Genomic DNA, 22,076 nt, shown 5'->3' with positions numbered 1-22,076 from the left:
CTCTTTCACCTTATCCTGGATTCTTTTCAGCAGCCCGACGTTTTTTCCTGTTAAATTTGGCGATCCATCTGTGGTGACATTCACAAGTTTACTCCATGGCTCTTTTATATTGCTGAGATTGAGCCACAAATGCCTCTCAGTGGCCAACAGGGCTGCCATAGACCGGCCGATAGATTTAGCCATCTCCTTGGTGGCCCTGAGGGATAAATCTGTGGCTCTACATAGTTCGCAAACTACCTCAGGTCCGATACCCCCGCCCTCATCTAGATCTCCTAATAATTCAGTCTGGTAGGCCTGCAGGCCTGAATAAGGTTTGCCCACCAGCAAAGATGTAGTTCTGACCGGCTTGGTGGGCAGGTGAATCAGGTGAAGGTAGAGATAAGGCTGGGCCCATCTCAAACCCCTCTGATAGATCCATTTGCAAACCCCAAGACCGCGATCACCCCAGAGCCCTGGGGAACGCGAGCCTGAGCGTCCTCGCGAAAGAACGGCAGGCGGGATCGGAGCGTCCGCATGGGAAGCAGATTGCAGTGCTCACAGCCAGCACCCTCGAGTCACCCAAACAAGCTACACAAAGAACGTGTGTGTCCCTACCTGTTATATAACGTGGGCAGGGGTGCACACATGATCTAAACTGCTGCTTGCTTGCCATAACTTTATATGATATAAAGACAGACAACACCAAATAAGACTGGACAGATTTCACAAAGCGTGCTACTGAAGACACAGAAACTGACGCTCTCTGTTTTCGAGCAGGCTTTATAGCTTCCTGGTTCGTGACGTCACCTGCATCTGACGTTCCGTCACACCATTGGACTGATTTTACATGTGCTTCAAGACGTCATCACGCGAAGCGTTCCCATAGCGTCAATCTCGACGCAATGCGAGTTCCCTTGAAAGGGAACAGGATTTTTGTGCCGTTTTCATTACAATAAATTTTTAAATCTGTAACTTTTTTAAAGTTAACTTTTTAAAACTGTTTTCACTTCAGCAATAATCTGCCAAGTGTTGTCTTTGAAAAGAGATCAAACTTAAGTCTGTGCTCTAATGCGACATTTACAACAGTTTAAGTTGGAAATTAAATTTTCAGGTCTGTGCTAAAAAAGTGAATAAATGGATTATAACTTTAGCGTAAATTTTATTTAGTACCATAAAATCCCCTGAAAATACAAAATATTAAATAAAAAACATCAGTCTTTTGACGATGTAATCGTGCAGCTCTAGTGTCAGTACATGCTCTTCTGGGATAAAGAAGGATGTTTTGCGTTCTGTCTGTTTTGATGTGACCATGAAAGGTTTGAGCAGATCAGGGGAAGTTGGTGATATCGAAAGAGTGATCAGTCTTCTATGTTTCAGGAGCATCTCTGCCGGCCGAGCGTGGCGTCAAACAAGCAGGCGTTGCGCAAGTTCCACAAGGAGTTGCTGTTAGCGCTCTGCAGCCGCGTCCGACTGACGCTGAAGGTGAAGAGCTGCGAGGAGAGCGCTGATGCTCTCTGGAGGTACGGCAACACCAGCCTGTCTGGACACTACCACAACACTGCACACATGCGCACAAGATTTCACCAACTCAACGTATTTGCACAAATCATATAATCCCTTTAATGTGTGGAGACATCGCTGTTTAACCGATCATCTCTTCCTCTATACTACTATTTACAGCAGCAAATAAACAGCAATGAACATCAGAAGGAACAGCTTACTGAAATCAATCATGCCTCATGTAATCAATCAATCAGCGTTTCAACCACGGAAAAGATGCCAATAAAACAGCTAGAGAACAATAATGCCACTATAAGGAGATAATACAGTTAAAGACCCAAGGACCAGATATGATTAATGAAGACCAGGAGTTAGAAGTGCAGCCAATTTAAGACAAGATTCAGAATTAAAATAAATTGAAGATTTTTTTTACACAAGATAGTTTGCCGTTTCATTAGCAAAAGTCAGCTTCAAGACTCATAGGAGTTCGTAGGCTCCTCTTACAGTTACAAAGATCACAGCAGTTATACCCTTCACCACACACACACACACACACACACACACACACACACACACACACACACACACACACACACACACACACACACACACAGCAGTTATACCCTTCACCACACACACACACACACACACACACACACACACACACACACACACACACACACACACAGCAGTTATACCCTTCACCACACACACACACACACACACACACACACACACACACACACACACACACACACACAGCAGTTATACCCTTCACCAAGGTCTAAGCTACATCATCGCTTCAGGTTGAGTGATTCTCATTGGCTAAGAAATAGATAAACAAACATTTTCCACACATGGACAGATAGACTGAATCTGTAATCTCCATCGATTATGCAGCCCTGGATTTAGGCCCGTCGTGACCTTCCACGTCGCAGATCTGCGTTTCTGTCCATCTCCAATAATGACTTCTGCAAGTCTGTCCATCTCCAATAATGACTTCTGCAAGTCTGTCCATCTCCAATAATGACTTCTGCAAGTCTGTCCATCTCCAATAATGCAATGTTTGGAGTGAACTTTGAGTGTTGATTATTAAATGAATTTGATTAATTTATCATTAAATAAACTTTATTCACTTCAGAGCATCACTAGTTTGTAGCAGTATCAGTAACGCTTGTCTGTGCTATCACTACTAGTCTTTCTGTTTGGTTTTTTTGGTTTTTGCTCGACAGGTTCTATATGTCAGAAAGACTTTTTTTTAAATGTCTTTTTAGTTACAACAAATTAATCAGATTTTTAATTGACAGTAATAATTTCATAAAGCCACTTTGGCTGGTAAAGGATAGTGGCAGTTTTCACCCAGACTCATAGATGTCTTTTTTTCAGTGTTAGCCTGCTAGATAACGTCAGTGCTTCAGTCAGCAGACTTCAGGTTCACGCGTTCATGAAATGTTCACGGCATGTTTCTGCTGCAGTTTGGACCGTGCGATGCAGTCTCTGAAGAACACGGCCACAAACACTCTGGACGAGCTGTCGGAGGTGTTCACGGAGACGAGGGCTCAGCTGTACCTGTACGCCGGGACGCTGCTGCTGAAGACGGCGCAGGACGGGCTGCAGCAGTGGAGGGCCGTGCGGGATTTAGCCGCGCTCTGTTATCTCGTGGCCTATCAGGTATGATTTGTGTTTCCTCTGCTTCATGCAGCTCGTGTGATCAGCCACTGGACAGTGTAATGTTCATGCTTTCCTCAGGCTCCGAGACCCAAAGTCAAGAGCTTGAAAAGTGAGCATGCGTCCCATGAGCCTTTGGAGCTGCTGGCTTCGGACCGCCAGAGCCAGGCGGGTCACATGCTGTTGAATCTGAGCCGGGACGTGGAGCAGCTGCTGAAGGACGTGGTGGAGGCGTTCGGGAACCGGAACGGGCCGAGAGTTCTGTTCGACGTGCTCTTCGGCTCACAGGCGCACGACCAGCTCTCCTTCATCTGCAACGAAGGAGTGCACATGGTCAGCCCACACGTGCCCAGCACCGACGATCTGGCCAAGTGGGACAGCGGTGAGTGTCCCACACTCTAGATCAGGGGTGGGCAAACTTTTTGGCTCAAGCGCCACACTGGGTTTTAAAATTTGACAGAGGGCCGGCCCAGTAGCAGGTCTCATGAAAGTGCGTATCTATACCACTAATTTTATTTCTCGTGCCATTTATACGCCAAAAATGTTTTTTGCGTGCATATGCTACGCACTGTAAACCCCTTGGTTAGGATTAGGGGTGCGGAGTGCGTGCCTATTACACGCCATAAAGTGCGTATCATATGCATGCGAAAACTGCGTATCATAAGCACTACAAATACAATTCGTGGTATTCGCACTTTCATGAGATCGGGCTGAGCAAACACATTTACGTTGTGGCAACGTCTGCATGAACGTTGCGTCTGCGTCTGCGGCTCAACGTCTGCGGCTGCGGCTCAAATATCCAAGATGGCGCCGCGGATGGCTGCCTCGGTGTTGAGCTCTCCAGTTGTTACACTGTTTTTGTTAGTTTGTCCTGTTTTATGTTTGTCATTCGCTATCAGTTATACCAGGGACGAACTGCTGAACATTCGGCAGTGCACACCAACTGATCACCAACCAGTTTTTGATTCTTCTGGCGTTTTGCGGAACATTGTCGTCGGTTGCGCCGCTGCACTGTGGAAACAGTATAAGACGCGCAGGCGTGGGAAGCGAGCCGGCACACTCGTTAAGCTCAGGCAGCGCGGATTCAGAACGGCGCTGCCTAGCATCCATCTGGCGAATGTCCGCTCTCTCCCTAACAAAATGGACGAACTACTTCTGCTCTCACGCAAAAACAAGGACTTTACCAACTCTGCTGCTCTGTGTTTCACGGAAACCTGGCTGAACGAAGCCATTCCGGACAGCGCGTTACATCTACCGGACTTTCAGCTGTTCAGAGCGGATCGCGATATGGAGTCAACGGGGAAAACGCGCGGTGGTGGGACATGCTTTTACATCAACAGAAGGTGGTGTACTGATGTAACTGTGTTAAGGAAGATGTGCTGTCCTGATGTGGAAGTGCTTTTCATTAACTGTAAGCCGTTCTACTCGCCGCGGGAGTTTTCCTCGCTCGTTCTCATCAGTGTTTACATTCCACCGCAAGCACACGTGAGTACGGCGCTGCAACAGCTGGCTGATCTGATCACAGAAACAGAACAACAACACCCGGACTCTGTTCTTATCATTCTCGGAGACTTTAATCAGGCAAAACTCACACGTGAACTGCCTAAATTCAAACAGCACATTACATGCCCCACCAGAGACAATAATATTTTGGACCATTGCTACACCACAACAAAGGATGCATATCGCTCCATCGCCAGAGCAGCTCTAGGACTTTCCGATCACTGCCTGGTTCATCTTCTACCAACTTACAGGCAAAAACTTAAAACTGCTAAGCCAGTAATAAGGACTGTAAAGAGATGGACCAACGACACAGAGCAGGTCTTACAAGCCTGTTTTGAATGCACTGACTGGAGTGTTTTTGAAGCTGCTGCCAGCGATCTGGACGAGCTCACAGAGACTGTAACATCATACATCAGTTTCTGTGAGGATTTATGCATCCCTACCAGGACTTACTTATCATTCAACAATGATAAACCATGGTTCACACCAAAACTCAGACAGCTTCGTCAGGTCAAAGAAGATGCCTACAGGAGTGGGGATAGGATCTTGTATAATCAGGCCAGGAACACACTGACAAAGGAGATTGAAGTGGCTAAGAAGAGCTATGCCAAAAAGCTGGAAAACCAGTTTTCCTCCAACGACCCTGCATCAGTGTGGAAAGGCCTGAAAGACATTACCAACTACAAGACACCATCCCCCAGCATCGACAGCAACAAGCATCTTGCGAACGAGCTGAATGTCTTTTACTGTAGATTTGAGACCCCCGATCAGACACCCCATACCCGCCCTGACCATCTCTCTACACAGCCATCAACACCTCCAGCCATCCCCCTCCCCTCCCCCCCTGCACTTCAGATCAGTGAGGATAATGTGCGTCAGATCTTCAGGAAACAGAAGAGAAGGAAAGCACCAGGCCCAGACGGTGTTTCACCAGCCTGTCTGAAAACCTGCGCTGACCAGCTGGCCTCTATCTTCTCACTGATCTTCAACAGATCACTGGAGCAGTGCAAAGTCCCTCTCTGCTTTAAACGCTCCACCATCATCCCAATCCCGAAGAAACCAAAGATCACAGGACTCAATGACTACAGACCTGTTGCCTTAACATCTGTGGCCATGAAGTCATTCGAAAGACTGGTGTTAGCATATCTGAAGGACATCACTGGACCCTTGCTGGACCCCCTGCAGTTTGACCCCTATGCAAGGATTCTGTTCGTGGACTTTAGTTCTGCCTTCAACACCATCGTCCCATCACTGCTCCAGACCAAACTGACCCAGCTCTCTGTCCCTAGCTCCATCTGTCAATGGATCACCAGCTTTCTGACAGACAGACAACAGCTAGTCAGAATGGGCAAAATCACGTCCGACAGCCGCACCATCAGCACCGGTGCTCCACAGGGATGTGTTCTCTCACCACTGCTCTTCTCCCTGTACACAAATGACTGCACCTCTAAAGACACCTCTGTCAAGCTCCTGAAGTTTGCGGACGACACTACTGTTATCGGACTCATCCGGAACGGTGACGAGTCTGCGTACAGACAGGAGGTGGAGCAGCTGGCTCTTTGGTGCAGTTATAACAACCTGGAGCTGAACACGCTCAAAACAGTGGAGATGATCGTGGACTTCAGGAGAAACCCCCCTGCACTCCCTTCACTCACCATCATGGACAGCACTGTGACTGCAGTAGAGTCATTCAGGTTCCTGGGCACCACCATCTCTCAGGATCTGAAGTGGGACACTCACATAGACTCTATTGTGAAGAAAGCCCAACAGAGACTGTACTTCCTGCGTCAGCTGAGGAAATTCAACCTGCCACAGGAGCTGCTCGTACAGTTCTACTCAGCTGTCATCCAGTCCATCCTCTGCACTTCCATCACCGTCTGGTTTGGCTCTGCTACCAAAACCGACCTCCGTAGACTACAGCGGATAGTTCGGACTGCTGAGCGAATCACTGGCACTACCCTTCCCACACTCAAAGTACTGCACTCATCCAGAGTGAGTAAAAGGGCTCGCAAAATCACTCTGGACCCGTCACACCCAGCACACTTTCTGTTTGAACTGTTACCGTCTGGTCGACGCTACAGAGCACCGAGCACAAAAACAACCAGACACAGGAAAAGTTTCTTTCCCCAGGCCATCTACCTCATGAACACTTAAATGTTCCCCTACTGTGGAACAAACATGTGCAATACTTCCCTCAGACATTTCATTATAGCACCTTATAACTTTATATATATTTATAATTTATAATCTTTTATTTTTATTTTATTTTAATTTTTTCTATTTTTTTATTTTATTTATACCTATGTTACTTGTCACTTGTCTTGTCACTTTATATTGTATGTGTACTGGAAGCTACTGTCACCAAGACAAATTCCTCGTATGCGCAAGCATACTTGGCAATAAAGCTCTTTCTGATTCTGATTCTGATTCTGATTCTGATGAAATTCAACAACTGAGAGACGACATTCTGACAATACATTTTTTATGCTAGATATCTCCCATTTAGCATGTTATGTTTTGAGGTTAATTTTGAATTAGTCAGATGTTAGATAATTATAGCATATACTTTTTAAATATTGTTTATCCTTATTATTATTTAATGGGCCTAACAGTAAATTAGAAACAAAACACCTGCAAGTGTACACTTAGAAGAGTAAAAATGACAGAAGGTTACGTTAATTCAACTTTATTAAAACTGCATATGTGGCAATCAATTTGCACTTCCAAAAGTCATACATTTGTGGAAAAAAACGAAATAAACGAATATACAAATTTATTTTAAGTATAATAAAATAAAACATAAAAAGCAAAGGCAGATCAGAACATTTAATGAACAAAACCGGGTTCACGTGGCAGACAGGGGAGCGTAGTCGAAAGCCGGGCGATAAAGGTCGGTAAACGGAATCAGTCAGGATACATCCACAAATCCAGAGGAGCAAAGAAACTAAATAGCAGACAAATCAAAAGAAAAAACTATTCAGGTGTGCAAGCGGTTACCAAACATTTTTTTTTCTCTGTGAGTTTCCAAAAAAGGAAAAAACATTAACGTGCAACAAGCCTATACGCTTAAGTCGCTGTCTGTTCAAGGAGTGCTGAAATGTCAATTATTCAATCGTGTGCAACGTTCTGTGTTTGCTGGGATATTAGTTAAGTTACAGTATATGATGAACTAATATAAATTACATATGAAACTCAATACCTAAAAGGTAAAGATTAGACTACCTACCTACCTTATTCAGTTTCAATGAGAACAGTGTTGTTGATCACCCTTTTTTGCCAGCGCATCGAAGTTTGGTGTCAGTTTAGTTGTGGCAATTCTCAGGACCGATCTCAGGTGATCATCAGTTAACTGGGATCTGTGGCGTGCTTTGTTGATGTTCATCATGCTGAACGTCTGCTCACACACGTAAGTAGAGCCAAACAACACCAGCATCTTCTGTGCCAACTACCGGATGTTTGGAAACTTGGTTTCGTTGAGTGAAGCATAAAACTTATCCACGTTCAAGGAGTCGAACCTCTCCTTTAAGACAGAGTCACACTGCAGATCTATCAATTCCAATTGCAACTCCTGCGGCGCTGTTTCAGAGTCCAGTGAACAGGGGACATGACACCAGCTGAAGTGACTTCTCAATTTTTTCAAAATCAGAGAATCGACGGCAAAATTCTCTGTGCAGGACATCCAGTGATTTGCTGTATTTCTTCGCATGTTGAGAGGCCTCTTTCAGCGTCGCTAGTGTGGGGAAATGAGTGAATGTGTTGTTTGAAATTTGCCTTGAGAATAAAGTCAGTTTGGTTTTGAAGGCTTTCACATTTGTATGCATTTCATGCACAAATTGATCTTTCCCTTGCAGCTTCTCGTTCAGCACATTCATGTGTGCCAATATGTCAACAGCGAACGCAAAATCACAAAGCCAGTCGGTGTCGCTCAGCTCAGGAAAATCGTCAGCCTTCCCCATTAACTCCAAAAATGAGCTTATCTCCCCTTTGAGCTCCCACACTCGTTGACATGCTTTCCCCAAACTTAACCACTGGACATTAGAGTGGCACAGTAAGTCCTGGTGATCAGCATCAGTTTCTTCAAGGAATTGAATGAATTGACGGTGGTTAAGTCCTCTTGCGCAAATGAAGTTAATGAGCTTTACGACTACCTTCACTACATGATCAAGCTGCAATACAGACTTGCACAGAACTTCCTGATGGATTATGCAGTGCAGGAAAATTATATCCAACTCAGGGTTTTCCTCTTTCACCTTATCCTGGATTCTTTTCAGCAGCCCGACGTTTTTTCCTGTTAAATTTGGCGATCCATCTGTGGTGACATTCACAAGTTTACTCCATGGTAACTTCAGTCTCCCGATGACTCCAGTCAAGCTGTCATACAGGTCCACTCCTCGTGTTGTCCCCTTTATGGACTCCATGGCCAAAAACTCCTCCGTGATCTCAAAATGATCATCAATCCCTCTGATAAAAATTAAGAGCTGCGCTGTGTCTTTTATGTCGTTACTTTCGTCCAGTGCTAACGAATAGAACTTAAATGACTCGGCTTTTTTGTTCAAGTCGCTGGTCAAATCTTCGTCAATTAGTTGTATACGGCGGGTCACTGTTTTGCGTGATAAACTAATTTGTTCAAATTTGTTTTTGCTCTCTGGACACAAGAGACTCGCAGTCTCTACCATGCATTCTTTCAAAAACTCCCCTTCGGAGAAAGGCTTGCTGGCCTTTGCTAATTTGAATGCCAGCAAATAACTTGCCTTGGTACTTGACTCCTGAATAGTAGCTTGTCGAAGAAAAATATTTTGCTGAGCCTGTAAATTGGCTGCTAACCTCTGAGCAGTAGCCTTCCTTTCTTGCTCTGACTGGTTGCTAACATGGTTAGCATGCTTGGTGGAAAAGTGGCGGCTGATGTTGTATTCTTTGAAAACTGCAATGGTCTCTTGGCAAATAAGACATACGGCCTTTGATCGGACTTCGGTGAAAAAATATTTAGCTGTCCACTCCTTATTAAAAACTTGGCATTCACTGTCCACTTTTCTTTTCTTTGATCCACTCATTATTAATTTCACTCGTAAATGTAAGATATTTCGGCTGAATCCTCAGCGTGAGTGCTTCAAAGCGACCGTTTGTACTTTGGTTTCCATGGTGACGCGTCATCGCTTGTTACGTGACACTCCGCAGCCACAACAGAGCTGAATGAATGATGATCTGCTTTTATGTCATTTTTCCTTTTTTACATTTGTTAGCTATGGTATGAAATATCTGATATTCCGATTGTCAAATATATGCAACGCAAAGTATTGCAAGAAAAAGGCAAAATGAATGCGATCTTAAGACAATTTTTGAAATAATCGACGGGCCGGATTAAACAGCCTAACGGGCCGTATGTGGCCCGCGGGCCGTAGTTTGCCCACCCCTGCTCTAGATCCAGTCCGGTCTAGTGCTGCTGAAAAATTCTCTGATCTGTAACTCAAAAACCATAAAATGATTATTTTATGGTTTTTGAGTTACAGATCAGAGAATTTTTCAGATAAGCAAAAAAGGGGGAGATAACTTTGCTTTCTGTTTATTATGTAAAGAGCACTTAGGTACTTTGATAGCACAGCAAAAACTATAATATTAGAACATTATTAAAGCAAGTGAACAGTCAGTAATAAAAAATAACAAGTAAAAGATAGACCAAAGATAGGAGAAATAAAGTATTAGTAAAATTAGTATTAGTATTAAGTAAAATAACTGTATAAATGTAGATTTTTGTTTAAGCTGTGTTTTGTTGTTTGATTAACATTGACAGCAGGTATTTATTGGCTGCTGTTACTTTAAAGGTTTAGTTCAACCAAAAATGAAAATTCTGTCATCATTTACTCACCCTCATGTCATTTCAAACCTGTAAGACTTTCATTTCTCTTCTAAACACAAATTAAGATGTTTTAAATTAAGTCAGAGATTTTTGTCCCTCCATTGACAGTCCTCACAACTACCACTTTGACGAACCAATGAGGTTCATTCTCGTGTTATGCAGCACGTTTGAGCCTCAGCAAGAGCCAATAAGGTTCATTCTTGTGTTACGCAGGACGTTTGTGCTTCAGGAAGAACCAATGAGGTTCATTCTCGTGTTACGCAGCACGTTTGAGCTTCAGCAAGAACCAATAAGCTTGTGCAAGCTCAAACGGGCTGCATAACATAATGCCCCTTATTGGTTCTTGCTGAAGCTTAAACGTTCTGTGTAACACGAGAATGAACCTCATTGTTTTTTGCTGAAGCTCAAACGTGCTCTGTAACCCAAGGATGAACCTCATTGGTTCTTGCCAAAGCTCAAGCGTGCTGCATAACATGAGAATGAACCTCATTGGTTCTTGAGGAAGCACATTTAGTGGGTTAAAGTGGCTGAATGACCCCTTGAACCCCCGCTGGCCGCTGACTCCCCAATCAGTTTGGGGGGTCAGTGGCCACAACATAATGACGAACACGGTTGCCCAGCCCTGTTTGTTTGAACCGCGAGAGGCGTCAATTGCCATCATTACATTGTGCGTCAAGTTCAAGGGTTAAATCAATGCATACGGCCGTATGCCGGAAGCTAGTTATTTTAGTCGAAAAGTTTTAAATATGGATCTTTTTCTTACACAAATGCATCGCTTCACTTCAGAAGGCCTTTATTAACCCTCTGGGGTTCTGGGCTCGATTTTTTTTTTTTTTTTTTTTTTTTTTTCACATGGCAGCAAAATAGGCTTAAAATACTCTGTCATTTATGGTCATACAGACTTAAGAAATATGGGGAAAAAAACGTTCTTGGTTACTGACGTAACCTCGGTTCCCTGAGAGTAAGAGAACAAGTATTGCATAGCTAATACGCAGTGGAGAAACTCCTTTCCTCGAGAAATATTGAAGTTAATAATTTAAAACGCAGTGCAGCTGCACAGTGAACACAGCAGAGCGTCTTGCTCGCCCATTGGCTGAGAGGGGGGGTCATCCTCCTGGCTCCTTTAAGGAAACGAACAATGAGGTTGTTTCTCCCCATTGACTGGCCAGCCACAGGAGCATGGTAAGCTGCTATGGCTGCCACATACACTTTGAGCGTGGATGGGGAGCGACCCGCATCCAAAAGCTCTTGCAGGAAGGAGAGTACCACCGACACTTCGCATCTCCCCCGTTAAAGTGCCCCTCGATCTTCCTCCTGTAGGCCACTTTTGCTTCCTTGATGCCTGTCTTTAATTTGGATCTGGCGGTGCTGTATAATTCCATGTCCCCGGCCCTAAAGGCTTTATCACGGTTTTTCAGCAGCAGCTTGACCTCATCCATGGTTTGTTGTTTTGATAGCATTTGACCTCTCGACAGTGACGTTGTCAATGCAGGTCTTAATATAGTGCAGAACAGTGCAGGTGTAACCCTCAAGACTCTGCTGTGAGAAAAGTGCCCAGTCAGTGCACTCAAAACAGTCTTGCAGTTGTGGAATCGCAGTAGCAGGCCACAGTTTTGTTAGTTTCACTGTGTGCTCAGATCTCTTAAACACATGTCTGTACGCTGGTGTGAGAAAGAGGGTCAGGTGGTCAGACTGCCCTAAATGGGGATGAGCGGAGATCTTGTATGCCCCTCTGATGTTACTGTAAACATGGTCCAGAGTTTTATCACCTCTGGTTGGACATGTTACATGCTGGTAAAATTTGGGAAGGACAGTACGCAGGTTAGCATGATTAAAGTCCCCTGCCACAATAAAGATCCCATCTGGGTGGGTGGACTGGAGTTTTTTCACACTAGTTTGCAAGATATCCACAGCTACACTAGCATTAGCACTGGGTGGAATGTAAACACCTGTGACAAAAACAACCATGAACTCACGCGGCAGGTAGAAGGGTCGGCATCTCAGTGTGACAAACTTCAGGTCTGGTGAGCAGTGTCTTTCAGTCACTGTGGCATCGGTGCTCCAGCTGTTATTATAGTAGATGCAGAGCCCCCCTCCTTTGCTCTTTCTGGAGTTGCCGGTTCTGTCGGCCCGGTGTGCTGTACAGCCCGCTAGCATGATAGCTTCGTCCGGAATCCCAGAGTGCAGCCACATCTCTGTGATCACTACCAGCGACCAGTCTTTAGCATATCTGTTTGCCTCGATGATCATCGCCAGCTCATCCATCTTGTTGCATAGTGATCTGGCGTTGGACACAAGAAGGCTGAGTAGCGCGCGGGCCTGTGTGGTGCCCTCTTTAGCCGGACCATAATCCCTGCTCTGCAGCCGCGCTTCTGTCGTCGGTCTCTGCGCCGCCTCCTGCGTCTGCCTCCCGGTGTAATAATCCACTGGCTCCCCGCTGATCGTGTGATCTCCGATGGTAGATGTTCAAAGCTGTAAGTCTTGCTTAGAGCTAATTCACCATACAGTGTCCCAGTCTTTAAAAGTTCCTGTCGATTATATGTCCGGGTGTTCGTAGACATGGTGTCCCCTGAGGTCTGGCAGAAATGTGTTCAGGGCCAACCAAACTACTCTCATTTCCAGATAGTTGATATGTTAGCTCTTCTCCGGGCTCAATCAGAGGCCGGAGACAGATTTGCCCACGCACAGCGCTCCCCAAACCTGGTTGAAAATTACTCTCCTCCTGGAGGTCACACCCATAAGTACGTCCGACTGGTACCAGTTCTGGGCTTTCCAGGGAACCAGAGCTCTGATGCAGCGCTGGTTCACCGCAATGTGCAGGCGTACTGACCGCCACGCATGGGCTGGTACACGGCGCTTTAGCCAGTGCTGAAGGGGGCGCATATGCAGTAATCCTAGCTGGAGTACTGACGATGCAGCGGCCATGAGACCGAGAAGCCTCTGAAACTTCCTGAGGGGCGTGCGTGCACCTACCCTGGAGGCTATCAGCTGTTGGATAAAGAGAGCGCGCTCTGGTGTGAGCCACGCTCTCATCATTGTAGAGTCGATAACTGTGCCCTGAAAGATTACGTTCTGGTTGGGTAACAGTTTGCTCTTGGAAAAATTGACCCTGAGCCCCAGACATTCCAAATGGTTGAGGAGCATGGATCTGTGTGTGAATAATTTGGTCTTCGACTGAGACATAATGAGCCAATCATTGAGATAGTTCAGCACGCGCACTCCCTGTTGCCTCAGGGGAGAAAGCGCTGCGTCCATGCACTTCGTGAAAGTATGAGGTGCTAGGGACAGACCGAACGGTAGGACCGTGTATTGATAAACCTGCCCCTCGAAGGCGAATCTCAAGAATGGCCTGTGATTGGGCGTTATCTGAATGTGAAAGTAAGCATATTTCAGATTCACAGTAAAAAAAAAACAATCCCCCCGGGTGAACCTGTGCGAGGATTTGTTTGGTAGTTATCATTCTTAACGACCGTCTCATGAGAGCTTTGTTCAGATGTCTCAGATCTAAAATGGGGCGGGTGCCACCGTCCTTCTTGGTACAAGGAAGTAACGGCTGTAAAACCCTGACCGGCTCAGCGAGGGGGGGCACTAATTCTATCGCCCCTTTAGTTAGCAGATGTTGTACTTCTGTGCAAAGCGCGTGAGCCACGTTGCTTCTCACCGAGGTCTTGACGACCGCCTGAAACCGCAGGGGTCTGTGAGCGAATTGGAGCGAGTAGCCTTGCGTTATAATGTTCAAAACCCAGTTCGACACTCCGGGGATGGCTTGCCAGGCCTGGGCCCTTGTGGCTAGGGTTTGAATATACATTAGGGCTAGGCCGCCTAGCATAGGGGGACCTAATACCCTTGTGTTGTGTTTTGTGCACATTTTAGTGAAGGGGGACCGATTACCCGGGTGTTGTGTGTGTGAAACATACTCATTTTGTGCTTTATTTGGGCCGCTGTGAAAACAGCGTTTGTTTGTAGGGGCGCATGTAGTGCAACGGACCCATTGTCTAGAGTATAAAAATCTCCAGCCGCCTGAGCTGAACAGGGAGCTGTGAGATTTAGATGAGGTCTTTTCGAGGGCGGTCCGGCTAGAGCGAGACTCTGACCCTCTCTCTTTCCTCCTGTGGCTAGGAGGGCTTCGGCGGCTCAGGGTCCAACACAACGTGGGGGCAGCGGGTAGCGCTTAGCTGATCTTGAGCGATGACGGGTATCAGCCCCAGGGCAGGGCTGAGAGACCTGAGGCACTGGTTTCGCTTGCAGAGGAGGCGGCGGGCTCTTGTGGCGGCTCGAGGCAGAGCTGGATCGCTTAGGCAAGAAGTGTGTCATAGCTTGTGAAGACTTCTGTGCCTGTGTGAATCTCTCAGAAAACCCTTCACAGCCGGACCAAAGAGACCGGTGCTGGAGATAGGTGAGTCGAGGTAAGCCGTTTTATCTGCCTCTTTTATGTCCGTGAGGTTCAGCCAAAGGTGGCGCTCGAGCACTACGAGGTTAGCCATACCTCTGCCGATCGCTTGGGCAATAGCCTTTGTAACGCGCAGCGCTAGGTCTGTGGCGCTGCGCAGGTCACGGAACGCCTCGGTTTGGGCAAGACTCGTCCATTGTCTGGAGAAGCTTGGCCTGAAACACCTGCAACACCGCCATGGTGTGCAGAGCCAATGCAGCCTGACTGGAAGCAGAGAAGGCGCGTCCAGCGAGGGCTGAAGTGTTTCGGCAGGGCTTTGAGGGGTGTACTGCTCTAGATCTCCAGCCAACAGCAGTGGGCGGGCATAGATGGGCGGTGACTGCTTCCTCGAGCGGTGGCAGCTTCTCATAACCTTTTTCCACTGCGCCGTCAACAGAGGAGAGTGTAACGGAAGTAAGTTCATCGTGGACCTCAGGGAAGAAAGGGGCTAGCTTGTGATGGGGGGCCTGCTGGCGCCCTGGCAAAAACCATCCATCCAGCCGGCTCCTAGGTGGCTCCTCAGGCGAGGCCCATTCGAGACCAAGGTCTGAAACGGCCGTAGTGAGGATGCGCAGCATATCGGCGTCCGAATTAGTTCTGGTAGCAGCAGCGCTAGCACCAGACTGTGAGAGGGCGGGGTCAACCGAGCCCGACCACTCTTCCTCAGACGCAGCAATGGAGAGGCTGTCGTTTTGTTCTTCGTCCGATCTGCCGAAGGAGACGAGACCTGCCGCTCGCTCGAGACCTGCCACTTCTTTGTTTACTTTCGTTATTCTGTTTATATATAGTCTTTGTTTAAATGTAGTCGTATATTTTTATAGTTTAATTTATTAAAACCCATTATACGCTTGATTGTCTCTGCCTGCTGCTCACTGAACAAAGCCTCTTAAATGTGGGACCTTAATCTACAAGCTTTATATTGATGAGTACTTTGGCTAGTAATCTTATAGAACAGAAAGTTATTCTTCATGACCTGAAGAATAACCTTTCTTAAGAGTTTATAAGAAGAATAATCCTTCGGTGGACGAATGGATTATTCGATGTGAAATTAATTCTGTAAAAAGTTATTCTGAAATTTGATCTATAGCATATCTGTATATTCATAATTTATTACAATTCTTTGTAGTTAAATATCTATATATAGATACCAATACATGGGCTATGTATTCCTTTTTGGGTGATTTAAAATGTGTAGGTAATAATTGATCATAACCAGTATGATTAATTATTAATTATATATTCCCCTCATTTGATCTAATTCGCTACATCACTTGATTCAAATCAAATCAAATCAAACTTTATTTCTATAGCACTTTACAGCAGCCACCAGGAGTCCAAAGTGCTTCACATAGTGCAAATATCGCAACATCCAACACTACACAACATTATTAAAAGAAAAAGAACAATATTAAAAGAAAACATGAAGCATAAATGTTACACAGCTACTGCATATCAAAAGCCTTTTTAAACAAATAAGTTTTAAGTTTTGCTTTAAAAAGGACAACATCTGTTGTAGTACGCATGTCAGGTGGGAGCTTGTTCCAAAGTTTAGGGCCAGCTACAGCAAAGGCCCTATCGCCCCACTTTGTATACCTCGACTTAGGAACCTGTAAAATTCGTTGATCCGAAGACCGCAGCCGCCGATTTTGTCCACCCAAAGTTAAAAGCTCAGATAAGTACTCGGGGGCTAACCCATTCAGAGCTTTAAAAACAAACAATAAAATCTTAAAATCAATTCTAAAACGCACTGGAAGCCAGTGCAAAGTAAATAAGACTGGAGTAATATGTGCTCTTCTAGGTGTACTTGTTAAAAAGCGTGCAGCAGCATTTTGTACAAGTTGCAGGCGTGAAAGGGATGTTTGACTCAGACCGACATAAAGAGCATTGCAATAATCAAGCCTCGAACTAATAAAGGCATGCACCGCTTTTTCCAAATCACAGCTGCTAAGAAAAGGCTTTACTTTACTCAACAGACGGAGTTGGAAAAAACCTGTTTTTACCACATTGCTAATCTGTTTTTCAAATTTCATGCTGCAGTCAAAAGTCACGCCCAAATTTCTCACAGATTGCTTGGCGCATGAAGTCAAAGCTCCCAAACTTAAATTCGAATTTACTGATCCGAATTTTGTATTGAAGACAATACATTCAGTCTTGTCATCATTTAACGTAAGGAAATTTTGAGAAAGCCACTGCTTGATATGGTTAATGCAATTTTGCAAGCGGTTTAAAGCGGTACTGTCATTTGATTTCATAGGGAGATAAATCTGCAGATCATCTGCATAGCAGTGAAATGAAAAATTATGCTCATTTATTATAGCCCCTAGTGGCAACATATATAAAGAAAACAGTGTGGGGCCCAGAATTGAACCTTGAGGCACGCCACAGTAAAGGGGAGCAGATGATGATGAGTAATCTCCTATGCTGACAGAGAAACTCCTATTTGTCAAATAGGAGGTGAACCATTTAAGTGCAGAGCCTTGAATGCCTACACAGTGCTCAAGACGTGCAAGAAGAATTGAATGGTCCACAGTGTCAAAAGCTGCCGTTAAGTCAAGAAGCACTAACACCATAGGGTTTCCTGAATCTACAGACAGTGCTAGATCATTTTGAACCCTTAACAGTGCAGACTCAGTGCTATGACGTGTTCTAAAACAAGATTGAAATTTCTCAAAAATAAAATTCTGTTGTAAGAAATCTTGTAATTGATTAAAAACAAGTTTTTCTAATACCTTCGACATAAAAGACAGATGTGAGACTGGTCTAAAATTCGACAAAACATTATGATCGAGATTAGGTTTTTTAATCAGGGGTCTGACCACGGCATGTTTGAACGCATCCGGGACAGAACCTGAACTAAGACAAAAATTAAAGAACGCAAGTAAACTCGGCCCAATAATACTAAAAACCTCTTTGAGCATCCAGGCGGGAACAATATCTAAAATGCAATTTGTAGATTTCATGAGTTGTACTACCTGAGAAAGCAACAACAATGAGATAGGTTTAAAATCTCCTAAAACAGCTGAGTATAAAAAGGATCAGCAGGTACAACCACACTAAGATCGATACTGACATTTTGCCTAACTGAAGCTACTTTATCAATAAAGTAAGATAAAAACTTCTCACACATACTGGTTGAAGCCTGTGTCAAAGCTAAATTACATGGATTTAAAACAGAGCTAATAGTGTTAAATAAGACCTTAGGTTTATGGCAGCTATTTTCTATGACCGATGCGAGATAGTCCATCTTTGCCACCTTTACTGCCCTTTGATACTCAACAAGACTATCCCTTAACATTCCCAAAGAAACCTGCAATTTATCCTTCTTCCATCTCCTTTCAGCTTGTCTACAATGTTGCCTTTTGGCTCTTGTGTCATCGTTTAACCAAGGGTCCGGTTTAGCTTTAAAAGACTTAAACCGGTAAGGGGCAACAGAATCAAGGATTCTGGTAGTTGTAGAATAAAACGCAGAAAGCATGTCATCTGAGGAAGATGGAAGAACCATATCATTATTAGCATAAAACTGAGAGCCCAAATACATTGAAACAAACTCTCCAGCTGAGGAAGATGTGAAATAGCGACGCTTAGAAACTATAGGTACAAATTTAGGAGGTTGTGGGACAGTAATCCCAAATTTGATGGGGAAATGATCCGAAAAGCCTGATTCAGATATTTCAGTGACTGAAACTGAAAGACCAACAGAAATAATAAGATCCAAAGTATGGCCAAGATTATGTGTTTGCCCATCTACACACTGATTGAGGCCAAAAGAGTTTAACAGATTTTTAAAATCATTAGCAAAAGAATTTAAAGGGCAGCAAACATGAATGTTGAAGTCCCCACAGATCAGAAGTTTATCAAATTTTGAAACAACATCAGCTAAAAACTCAGAAAACTCACAAATAAAATCTTTGTTAGGTTTTGGTGGACGATAAATAACAGCAAATAAAACAGGTGAATTTAGGTCAACCACTAGTGACTGTACCTCAAAACTGGCGTAACAGTAAGCAGGTAATAATCTACATCTATACACATCTTTAAAAAGAGAAACCAAACCACCACCTCGACCTGAAACTCGCGGGGTATTAAAAAAAAAGAGCAACCGGGTGGGAGGAGCTCCGTGAAAGTACTACTCTCCCCAGGTTTCAGCCAAGTTTCGGTCAGCATAAAAAAGTCAAGATCATTTGTTGTGAAGTAGTCATTAAGGATAAAAGTCTTATTCGTGACCGATCTGGTGTTGACCAGAGCCATACGAATCAGACACGGTTCAGTATTTTGTGTTGCCCGGCTAAGCGGGCGGAGATTCCCGAGCACACAACCACGTTCAAAAAGTCTCACCGACCGGCAGCGAGGGAACAGGCATCCAGAGTCAGACAGATCCATAGTATCCATAGTAGGCTGAAGCCACCGATAACAATATGCCAGCGATTTCCGTCCCTTGTAGCCGGCAAACTCCGCTGGAAGCCATCCCCAGGAATGATCCTGATCGCAAGCAGAGATTGAATCCAGGTAGGCTCGAAACCTGACACGAACTCCGCCTCTCTTTCCTCGTCCCCTACGACGATTTTTATTTTTACTGTTTCGAGGTGGAAAGCCAGGTTGACGCTGTAGAAAAGCCGGTATAGATTCAAGAAAGGGCGGTAAGGTCTTTGCATGTTCGTCAGAACCGTAAACAGAAGAAATATAATCCGAATTTCCAATAGTTAAGAGAGTCAGGCGATCATACACCAGCAGCGGTGACACATTTTGCGTAATTAATAATATAAGAAAAATAATCAACACAAGCCTCAGCAGAGGCAAGCGGCATGCCACACACGGTGCCATCTTGGATCAGCTTTTGTAACAACAAAATTTTGTTGCGCGATTGGGTCGCGCATCAGAGGCACTTGGCCATAGGATGTGCAGTTGCCGTAGCACAGCCAATGGGCGAGCTAGACGCTCTGCTGTGTTCACTGTGCAGCTGCACTGCGTTTTAAATTATTAGCCTCAATATTTCTCAATTGCCAAATTCTGTTAATATATTAAATATATAGTATGGGATGTTTTGTCAAAAATAAAGTAGGTATATTGAATTATCGAATTATTATAAGTTGTTATTGTAGATTTTGTTCCAATATTCAAACTAATGAATCCTTAACTTTGAAATATGTATGATAAAATATATACTTTTTACAAAGAAAGATTACACTTGAAATATTGTTAAAATTGTAATTGTTGTAATTGTAAACTTTTTAATAAAATAGCTAAATATATATTTACAAGGTAAAACAACAAAATCTTAATAGGTATAAGCCTTCTCATTAAATAATTTTTTTATTGTGTTGCACAATTACTAGAAATGTTTACCTTGGATATTATACAATTTGCATGCATACAAAATTTGTGGGAAAAAGACAATCTTTTTCAAGATGTTTCCAACTCTAACTTTGAACCAATTCTGTAGAATATATGTATGTATATACTCCTTTTGTCCTCACATTCTTTCTTGTGGTACCCTCTCAGTGACACACCTGAATGAAAGGTTATTATGCAATCATTTTCTTTTCAGGTGTTAATCACAGCATTATTCATGATCATTCACACCCCCTCGCATATTGCCTTTCCAAACAAAAAGTGTCTTACAAAATTTAAATCAATGTATTGTTTTATGTGAATGATTAGGCAGGATGATTTTCTGATCATTTTGAAGCAAAAACTCTAGGCGACAACATCCATTAGTCAAAAGTCTTGTGGACACATATTTAGTATGTGTTTTGTGGCCTTATTTCAGAAACTTTTATTTTTTGTTTTTTAAATAACCATGCATAAACATTATTCTCTCAAAAATACAAACATGTACATACATGTTGCTCACATATTATGGTAGCCCTGTTTGTGCTAAATAGAGTGTAATTATACCTTTGCCATTAATATGTTTATAAGCAACTGAAAAAAGCACAAATGTCAGGGCATGTCAGAACATCTCAAGGACCCCAAAAAACCTTAGACCCCAGAGAGTTAATCCCCGCAGAGCCGTGTCGAGCACAATCATCCCACTAACCCATTAAAGTGATCCCCATTCAATACATTGCAACTGGACACATATGCCATTTGCATCTCATTGAATGGGGCTGGGGCTGGGCAGTGGTGGTCAAGGGGTCATTTGGCCAATTTAGTGGGTAAGTGGTACAAAAAGTGGGTTTCATGGGATGAAAAAGTGTCCACCCCCCATGTAAATGAAGGCAACTGTCATAATCCTGGAGTTGGACAGCTTTGTGCCACCTTGTGGGGAAAGACTGAACTGCTTTTGGGGGCCCCAAACTTCAGTGGGCTCCCGCCCAGGCCCCTTGGGGGATCAGTACCCCCAAAATGGGCCAGGGTCGGTCGGGCGGCTGGCGAGGTTCAATCTCGAGTGTTACGCAGCACGTTTGTTCTTTGGCAAGAACCAGTGAGGCTCATTCTTGTGTTATGCAGCACGTTTGAGCTTCAGCAAGAACCGTCAAGGTTCTTTCTCGTTTTACGCAGTACGTTTGAGCTTCAGCAAGAATTAATGAGGTTCATTCTCGTGATATGCATCAGGTTAATTCTCGTGTTACGGAGCACGTTTGAGCTTCAGCAAGAACCAATGAAGTTCATTCTTGTGTAACGCAGCACTTTTAAGCTTCTGCAAGAACCAATGAGGTTCTTTCTCGTGTTATGCAGCACGTTTGAGCTTCGGCAAGAACCGACGAGGTTAATTCTCTTTACGCAGCACGTTTGAGCTTCGGCAAGAACCAGTGAGGTTCATTCTCTTTACGCAGCACGTTTAAGCTTCTGCAAGAACCAATGAGGTTCATTCACGTGTTACACGGAAGATATTAATGATGAAGAAAATATTTTTTGGTTTCAAACGACATGAGGGGGAGTAAATGATCATAGAATTTTATTTTTTGGGTCAATTAAACCTTTAAGAGCGAATGCACGGATCCAAGATAATGATTAGGGATGGGACGATTACCGGTTTCACTATAAACCACGATAAAATGTACTGACGGTTAGTATTATCGTTCAACATTTAATTATCATTAAAACCGTGTTTGATTATCGCGATTTTAATAACTCACTGTAAATCCTGTCCAGCCAGCAGCAGTCTGACGCAGGCGCAGCGCGCAATGTTGTTTTTTTTAT

General features: G+C 44.1%; 1 protein-coding gene across 1 annotated transcript in view; it reads left to right on the top strand.

The window, feature by feature from the left end:
• LOC309502198 (E3 SUMO-protein ligase RanBP2-like) overlaps window positions 1-22,076 on the top strand; it is a 103,732-nt gene that overhangs the window by 45,727 nt on the left and 35,929 nt on the right. The window contains 3 exon segments of the mRNA XM_082174476.1: window positions 1,357-1,499; window positions 2,955-3,150; window positions 3,229-3,529. Of these exon segments, the coding sequence (XP_082030602.1) occupies window positions 1,357-1,499; window positions 2,955-3,150; window positions 3,229-3,529 (640 nt within the window).

Source organism: Leuciscus leuciscus (assembly GCF_965113295.1).
Source record: "Leuciscus leuciscus genome assembly, chromosome: 7".
Lineage (NCBI taxonomy): Eukaryota > Metazoa > Chordata > Actinopteri > Cypriniformes > Leuciscidae > Leuciscus > Leuciscus leuciscus.
Note: the sequence above shows the minus strand (reverse complement) of the source record. Positions and strands in the feature narration are given on the sequence as shown.